Source organism: Glycine soja, chromosome 14 (assembly GCF_004193775.1).
Source record: "Glycine soja cultivar W05 chromosome 14, ASM419377v2, whole genome shotgun sequence".
In the NCBI taxonomy this organism is placed as follows: domain Eukaryota; kingdom Viridiplantae; phylum Streptophyta; class Magnoliopsida; order Fabales; family Fabaceae; genus Glycine; species Glycine soja.
The window spans coordinates 21,238,995-21,248,532 of record NC_041015.1 but is presented as its reverse complement, the minus strand read 5'-3'; the positions used below and the strand labels follow the sequence as shown (position 1 = coordinate 21,248,532).

At 33.8% G+C, this 9,538-nt stretch overlaps 1 protein-coding gene across 1 annotated transcript; it reads right to left on the bottom strand.

The window, feature by feature from the left end:
• Positions 1-432: 432 nt before the first annotated feature.
• Positions 433-1,222, bottom strand: LOC114382974 (auxin-responsive protein SAUR50-like). The gene has a single exon (XM_028342530.1). The coding sequence runs from the start codon at positions 1,153-1,155 to the stop codon at positions 622-624; it is 534 nt and encodes a 177-aa protein (XP_028198331.1). The 5' UTR covers positions 1,156-1,222; the 3' UTR covers positions 433-621.
• Between the last annotated feature and the right edge of the window lie 8,316 nt (positions 1,223-9,538).

Sequence of the window (9,538 nt, the reverse complement as noted above, 5' to 3'; positions counted from 1 at the left end):
ATGATTCTTGTGAATGTTATTGAGTCCTTTTGATGGGAGGACCCTTAACTGCATCATCATTAGTTTGCTACTGGATGGAAATATATAGGCTTTGTTTGGTCATATGATATGAGTTCTTGATGGTATAGTATAGGATTACAATGTTTATCTTATGAACAAATTGCAGAATGCCAAAACTTTCAGCTATAGAAGATCAGACAACAAAGTAATGTCAAACTATAACAAAAGTCTCATTCAGTTCGGTTAAACATGAAAATTTCAGAGATATTAAATACAATAAGACCCCTCTTATAACAACTTCTAATGTCCTTTCTGATCTTCATCTCTCCCTTTTTCACAACACTAAATAAAAATCATTTAATTACTCAAATGCTTCTAGTTAAAAAAATCATACAATCTATTGCCAAACAATAAGTAAGGTTCAAGAGTAGGTGAATTGGAAAATGAAAGTCATAATCATACTCCTTGGTTCATAAATACCAAAAGGGTTCTGTTACATCTAAATGAACTCACTCTTCTCTTACTCAATCACTCTCCTCTCACTCATACATTGGATTTGTTATAAGGTACAAAAGGACAAAAAGAAAAAGGATAAAAAATGCAATATTAATATATGCTATACTATCTGCACAGTGGACTTTGAGGATGGTGAGAATAAGCAAGTTGGTTTTCGGAGCGGTAACCCATCATCATTTCTTCAATGCTGAGTCTACATTCTTGGGAGGAAAACTTGTCCTCCTTTCCTTCCACCATCTTCAAGATGCTCTCAAAAACAGCCACTTCACAAGGAATCCTCAGAACTCCGGTTTGTTGAAAGCCAAATTCTTCTTCTGCTTCTCTGAGGAGAATCTGAAAGGCTTGATGACCTAAATATTCAGTTGGTATAGTGAACCTCTTGAGCTCTTCACCAACACAAACAGCTAGGTACCCTTTGGGGACTACATTGCTTGACCCTCCTTCACGTTCTGATAGGGAAAGTGTTCTCTTAAGATACTTCATGCTCTTGCTGGCGGAAGAGGTGACAGTGGCGGTAGCGGTGGTGGTAACCATAGTGGTTTTTGATGAGTTGGCTAACTTTCTCCATTTCTTGAGGATCTGTTGAAGCCTAACAATTTCTCTGATCTTGTTAGATTTCTTTAGATCCATAGAAGACATGGTGCCTCTTCTTTTGGAGTATGGTATGGATTAGTCTTTTGGGGGAGGCTCTTTGCTTTTTTTTCTATTGACTAGCTAGGCTAAATGGGGGCGCATGCTACCAATATTTATAGGGCTTGAGACCATGGAAACTCTCGTTTCCCAATGATGAGAAGTTTTCTTTTGTTTTCTAAATGAAGAATATAATAATCGCCACTTGAATTCTGTGTGTCACATGCATGAGAAAACCAGCAACAGAGTTTTCCATGTTAGAAGGAGTTAAAGGGCAATGCTTAAAGTGCATCATCACCTAAAAAATGGAGATGATTGACATGTAACTTGTTTGAGAGATAAATAACTATATATATATATATATATATATATATATATATATATATATATATATATATATATATATATATATATTCTAAGTTACAAAATTATTTTCATTAAAATAAATAATTATATACTCCTTCCCTTTTTAATTGTAATTTTTTCTTACAAATTGTTTTTCCTTTTTTGTAAAATTTATTTTTAATTTTTAGATGTTTTAATTATTTTTTCTACATACTTTTACTTAATTACTCTCTCTCAAAACACTAATGAAAAATACTTAAGTGTATAGACAAATAAGGAAGAGGTAATTTTGGAATAAGAATACAAATAATTGATAAAATTAATGTGATTAACCAAATTAATTATTTTTCTTAAGAGACGTGAATTAGTTAAAAGAGTCTTAAAATTAAGGACAGAGGGAGTATAATCTTAAAAAGTGAAGGGATTAAATTAGACAAAAAAAATCAAAAAGACTAAAAACAAAAATTCTTACAAAAATTTCATAAATCTAATCATTTTGGCATCTTAATTAACTCTCTTTCCTTTTTTCTTTTTCCAATGCGACAAATAGATAATAAAGGATTATTATTATATTTTTAGTCCCCAATTTTTTAAATTTATTTTTAATTTCTGAATTTTTTATATGTTTCCAATCCAATAATTAATTTTTTTTCCTTGCTTTTACTTACTTAACAATAACAAGGACTATAAGTAAGAACCAAAAAAATTAAAGACAAAAAAAGGATGAAAAAAATTAAAAGACTAAAATTAGATTAAAAAATAAAAAAAACAACTAAAAAATGGAAATACTAAAAGAAATTCACAAATTCACAACTAGAAAATAGGCTTTTAACATTGATTATTAAGGATTTTTAACATTGGTTATTAACCGAGGTTAAAACTATCGATATTAAAAGTATCAACCTTAACATTGGTTTTTAAAAATCAATGTTAAACTAAACTACACAACATGGGTTTTCTAAAAAACTGGTGTCGTATAGTAAGAAATAAAAAAATGTAAAATATGTTGTGAGTTGACACAACTGATGTTATTTTCTTCTCATCAACATCAATTTTTAGAAAAACCGATGTTGTCAGTCAACCACAACATCAGCTTTTCTAAAATCCAATGTTGGTGAATAGAAAATAACATCGATTTTTAGAAAAACCAATGTTGTGAATTGCCGACAACATCATTTTTCTAAAAAATGATGTTGTCAGTCAACCACAACATCAGTTTTTTTAAAAACCGATGTTGTTTGATGCTCACCAACATCGGTTATTAAAAAAACTGATGTTGTTAGTCAACCACAACATTGATTTTTGGTGAGCAGAAAACAACATCTATTTTTAGAAAAAAAATTGATGTTTTTGAATTTTTTTTAATATCCTACCTATTTTTTAAAATACCCCAAATTAACTTGCAAATTAAAAAATAGAACCAATCCAGATAGTTTTTAGACAACTTTTATCAGGTAGTCAATTTTTTTTTTCATAATAATTGAATATTTACTACCAATTAAAATAAATATTTAAAGTAATGAAAGTCAACACATAAAATCACTTGTAACCTAATTTAAATTAATATAACTCTACAATTCTAAAACTACTAAAACATCTAGTGTTTCATTTTTAACTTTTAGATAATATCTTGTCCATTGAATGCAAATTGTCTTCATTCTCTCTAGTTCTAATGGTCTTGTATTAGTAAAATATTGCATGATATAATAAAAAATAAGTTAATAAGTATAAATAATAACAAATTGAATTAATTTTGAAGTAAACAAATACCGTTTCCCAATTATCCTTGAAACCTCCTAGAACTGTTGTTGACATCTAATGCATTACGTAGTACCCACACTCAATGCTTCATTTTTGCTTATTGCACTAAATTGAATAGGATATTCTAATATTCAAGGTTAATCAAAAGTTAGTGTACAGAGTAATAAAATTTAATTTTTAAGGTATCGAACATTGTTTAAATGACTTACTTTAACTACAATCTATCTAGCAGTAGTCTTGGATTTACTTCCTTGATTATTGTTGAATCCCTTCAAAGAACTGATTAAGAGAAACATGCATGCGTAATGTACAATTAAAATATTGATGTCAAATACTAATCATAAAGTAAATTTATTACAAAATACAACAGACCTGTTAATAATTCCTTTCAAGTAGTTGTCAGGCCTATTGTGCAAGGAACAAAACCATATGACAAAATTGTCTTTAGGACATATAACGATCATTTGCCAATGTGCACTACATTGGAAAATATTAAGTTATTATAGTGCATACGTTATTTAAATTGATTTGTTCAGTTTAACTTACACATTCAAGTAGGCTCCTAGATAGACATCTTTGTGAATTTTTCATCCATTTCTTAATATAATCTTCTGATTCAAATTGTGATTGCTCAGATTTCTGTATGGACTGTGGCTCGAGAAATACATATACAGAGGCATTTCCTGCTCGCATACTTGTCTCAGTCATATGCTTATTGTTGTTAAAATAAAGTAAATTATGTATGAATTTAAAACAATTAGTGAGCTAATATACAATAATGTAAAGTGACTATAGAATCCACAATTGTATAATAGAGATGTTGAGACATTGACCACCACGTGCTATTTCAGAAAGATCTTCATACTTTGTGTACAAGGGGAAGTTATCATTATACACCCCAAACACGATAGCATCTCACAACACCTGTAGAGGCATGAGAAAAAGTAGCAGGATGATCAATGTCATAAGGTATAGGGGATCAACATAAGGATCTGGCCTATCTACAGGTTCCGCTAGTCCCTCAGCTCCATATTTATCCTACACAATTAATAAACATAAGTAAATGACAATCAACACTTTATTTGTGACAAATATTTTTTTTAATAATTCTTAAAAACAACAAAATGAAATACTTGTTCTGAAAAATGCTTTTCAAGATGTGTTGGCCAAGCAAGGAAGGTGTTAAGTGTCTGCCCCACTAACTAAACCTCTTGAGTGGGTACAAGAACGCAAGCATCTGCATCAGTATCAGCATCTCGAACTTCCTCAACACCGACCTTGACTTGATCATTGCCCAAAGGGACGTTGTGGACGGTTGTCGACCCCTCATAAAGTCTTCCAAGGGCAACCAGGCGAGGAGGATTCTCATCAACATATAACTGGCATTTCTCTGAGTTTCTCGTGTATGGGTCCTGCCCCAAAGGATCGACACAACTTTCCTTTTTGTTGACACGAGCATCAGAAAGACCAACCTCAGGATCAGGAGGCAGTGCGAGTCCTTGTGATTGCATTTGGCTAATGGACAACATTAGTTGTCGAGTTACTTTTTCTATGATCGTCTCTTCCAACTGGTCCCTGATTTTTTGTGTCAGTTGCTCTAGGGCTTCGGGAGTCATGGACATAGACGTGTGGGAGCTTCTTGAAGCTGGTCCAAAGTATCGTTTGATTGTGATACCGGCTCCAACAACAAGGACACGACCAAGGTGCTCTGGTCGCCTAATGGCAACAATTAGTGAAAAGGATGAGAGAAATCACAAACCAAGAAGGGTGGTGAATTGGTTTCTATATCAATTTAGACTTAAAAATCAGAGTTAAAAAAACTTCTTTTCCAAGGATTGTATCACAAACTTTTGATAAACCAATTCTTAATTTCACCTTTAATACAAAATCTTTGTTAAAGTTCTTTCTCAAAAAGATATTTTCTTTAAATTTCATTAAATTGATGAAGATTGGATTGAGAAAGAAAGATAAGATCAAGAGAAGAAGTAAACCAATTTTTATACTGGTTCACTCTCTATCTCTAGAAAAGCTAATCCAGTTATCTAATCCAACCCGAATTAGATTTTCACTATGCATAGAGAATTCTTACAAGCAATCACAATCAATCTCCGTTCCTACCCTAGAAAAAGAGACTAAGGCACCTAACCCTAGGGTCTTTTATGAACAAGAGCCTAAGAGAAATCTACTATCGCAACCTACCCTACGACGGGAGTGCGGGTGAAAAGCCAAAGGGCATATCTCTCAAAAAGGAGAACGCGCGGGAGTCACGACCAACGTTTATTTGAGGGAAAACGTTAGAAAAACTAAAAAGAGGTCTGCAGATTTTGAAAATAAGGGTTTGGGAGTTGTTTACGCATGGGGAAGGTATTAGCACCCCACGCTTTCGTCACAAGGGACGATAGCCTTTAATCGAGTGTGTGCAACGTGACTTCAGAATTATTTACTTTTTCTTTTTTATATTTTTTTTATTTTTTTGGGGTTGACAAGGGTGTTGCCTTTGTCTCCTACGTATCCTCAGGAGCGATGAGGAATTCAAACCTACGTAGTTCTTTAAGTCTAAAGGTTTGTGTGTTAAATTGATTTTTTTATGTTTTTGAAAGGTTCATTTTAGTTGCGAACAAAGAGTCGTTTAAGGTGTTGGACCTTGAAACAATGTTTTAAATATTTGAAAAGCAAAGAGAATCGTTAAGGCGTTGGACCTTGAAACGATCTTTTAAATTTGAAAAGCGGAGGGAATTGTTAAGGCATTGGACCTTGAAACGGTTTCAAGTGATATTTGATAAAAGAAGTTAGTTATGAGTTGGTTTTATCTTGGTTTTGTTTATTAACTTTCAATCTTTTTAAAGACAACTTTACAACACTAGTGATCGGTTAAGATTGAACTTTACAAAGAAAAACGAGATCGCCGATGATAGATGAAGAAGATGAATGTGCTCATAATAACAAGAGGGACCCCTAAGGTTTCATAGATCACATTCATATCTTAAAAACAAAACTAATTGATGATCACATGAAGAACACCGAACAAGGAATGATGTATAGATTGATCACAGTCGTAATTTGACAATGCCTCATCATCATTTCCTCTTCTTCTTCTTTCTGTCTTCTCTCAATTCCCTCCACTTCTAACCCTTGGAACCTCCCTCAGCCTCCCTAGGACGCCTATCTATAGGAAAATACGAGCTGAGACTTAGCCATGAAGTAACTGGCTCACCCAGGTGAGCTGGAGCTCGCCCAAGCGAGATGGTTACTTAACATGGAAGTCTTTTGGTGGCCCAGGCGAGCTAGGGTCTAGGAAAATCAATAAAAAGACCCTTTTGCCCTTCCTTTTTGGTATTTTTTGCATCCTTGATCAAAACACTGATTGATCATCTATTTTGCACTATAACTGGTGTTTAACACTATAAGTCGACTAGCAAGGATCAAAAGATCAATGAATGATAGTCCCCGGACGAAATTAGGGTATGACACCTTCCCTTAGCCCAAACTAGAAAAACCTATTCTAGCATGCCTTTAGACATTCATGCATATGCTAACAATGTGTAAAACACATGAAAATCATAGTCAAGGAAAGAAACAACCTGATCAATCATATGCAAGAACCTTGCTTGACTGAATGGGTGTCTTTTTGAACTTAAGAGAAATTCATAACTCACTTTTCACCATGTGATCTTCCAAAACAAAGTTTAGAAGTTGTGAGTTGCACACTTTTTCTAAACACTTAATCTTCTCTCTTTATATTACTTATTTAAGCTTGTATTTCCTAGCCCACGAAAGTGAGAACACAAGCTGGTTATTTATAGAGAAAATAGTTATGATTACCTGTAATTGATTAAATAGTCAATGCAATCAATTATTTCAAAGAAGTAACAATTATATTATCATTTCAATCGATTAAAGTGTTCTTTCCAAAATCTGGAAAACTTTCAAGAACAATGTAATTGATTATGAACAAAGTAATCGATTATGATTATCCGGTAACCGATTAAAGCGGAGACTCCTGAAAAACCAGTCATTGTCTCGACTGAACAGACTAATCGATTAGGCTTAGCTTCTAATCAATTAAATCGATATGAAAGTCTCTCTCCAAGCTACACACACTTGCGTAATCGATTACGATTAGCATTGTAATCGATTAAAATAGAGAGTTTTATGCACTGAAGAAAACTTCTAAGTTTGGAAACAATCTTCTTACTCCTACATGATGATGTATGATGTACATATGAAAAGATAGAGACTAAGATGTAACAAATCATACAACAATCAATAGAAATGTCACTCAAAGGAGTTGGACATGTAAAAGACAAAATTTATTCAAGCTCTAAGACTTAGTCTTCATGTTGCTCCCTCTATCTCTAACAATCAGTATATCCTGATGTCCATGGGCGACAAAGCTTCCTTGTAAGGCTTGCTCTTCCAGGGAATCCTACAATCAAAAGAGGAAACAAATTTGGTTTATGACCTATTATTATTATTATAAAAAATTACCACTGACATAAAAAAGTAACTTACAATCCTTTCTGTAATTTCCTTTGTTGCCTCAAACGTCATTTGACCAGATTTTTTCGTGCAAGGCATCTTCCACTTGACTTGTCATTTAATGGGAGATGGAAGATGAACGATTGTGTCAGTGCTCCTGGATTGGGCTACTTCCTCCAATCGTTTCTTTTTCTTGTCCTCCATCAATTTTCTTCTAGAAAATCATAACCCCTATGAGACAACACGTGAAGGGTAATGTTTTGTTTCTGGATGGCATGGACCTTCTTTTGAAAATTTGTAACAATTACACATTAGGCTAAGTTAATAATACGCTTGACAATATTGCGTAAAAATGAAGTTCCAAAAAAATGAAAATCAACTAACCTCCCATGAAGGGTCTTTACGGCTCTGACAAAACTGGTTCCACTTCTCTTTGCTTATGTCATACTTTTCACATACTTTATCATCCTCGCCGCCCATGCCTTATGCAAGAGCCCATTTGAAGGTCAAGTCTAACTTAAACTGCCTCCACAGCTCTCCTATCGTCTTAAGGATTTTCTTCTTTATCCTTTGGTCAGATGCTTCTAGAATATCAAATTCATCATGCAAAATAAAAAATACATTTAATAGTTAGTCAATAAAATTCAACATTATAAGAATTTTAGTACAACCAATTACAATAGCATTCAACATTTAATTCAAATACTTGAATGTCCTCCCAAATTAAATCCTTCTGAGCTGCAAGATTTAGTATTGATGTTCTCAACTCACTCAAGAACTTGCTGACCAATTAACGGTATTGGTGCTATTTCATGCTCTTGACTTCCATTAAAATCTTTTTTCAATCGCCGATAAGGGTGATAAGGTGTTAGAAACCGTCAGTGTCAAGTGTATACTATTTTTCTTCCATGTTTCAGTTGTACGTAACTTGTGTCTTCTTCACAAATAGGGCATGCATGATGCCCCTTAACACTGTATCCACTCAAATTCCCATATGTTGGAAAGTCATTAATGATACAAAATAGCATTTCACGCAACTTGAATGTGTCATTTTGATACCCATCATACACGACAACCCCCTTGTCCCATAAATTCATCAAGTCTTGAATCAACAGACTAAGATAAACATCGATGTCATTTTCTAGTTGTCTTGGGCCGGATATCATCATAGACAACATCATGTATTTTTGCTTCATGCACAACCATGAGGCAAGTTGTAAATTACTAGCAAAATAGGCCACAAACTGTGTTGATTGCTTAAACTGTCAAAAGGATTCATTCCGTCAGTGGCAAGTCCAAGCCTAAGATTTCTTGCCTCTTTCCCTAAATACGGATACAAACAATTAATGTTCTTCCATTGGGGGGAATCAGCCAGATGGCAGAGCATTCCATTGCAATTTCTCCCATCTGCATGTCATGTAAGGTTTTTTGTGTCATATGCATTAGTAAACAGATGCTTGAACCTTGGAATGATCGGAAGATACCATAACATCTTCGCTGGGGGGCCTTTCTTTGTGCTTTCATCACCGCCACATTCATCATCATCCTTAACTTTGTACAGTGATATCCCACACATGGGGCATTTATGCATTTCTTCATACTCATGTATGTATAGTATGCAATCATTAGGGCATGGATGTATTTTCTAATACTGCATACCCATCGGGCACATTATCTTCTTTGCTTGATGCTAACTTTTTGGCATCGTGTTTTCCTTTAGAAGCATATCTTGTACTACCTGAAGCAGTGAAGTGAAGCTTTTGTCACTCCACCTATATTTGGCCTTCACATTAATCAGAATTAACAC

Bases quoted from the DNA above. Each gene is read 5' to 3' on its own strand.
- LOC114382974 (XM_028342530.1), bottom strand. From the start codon at position 1,155: ATGTCTTCTATGGATCTAAAGAAATCTAACAAGATCAGAGAAATTGTT.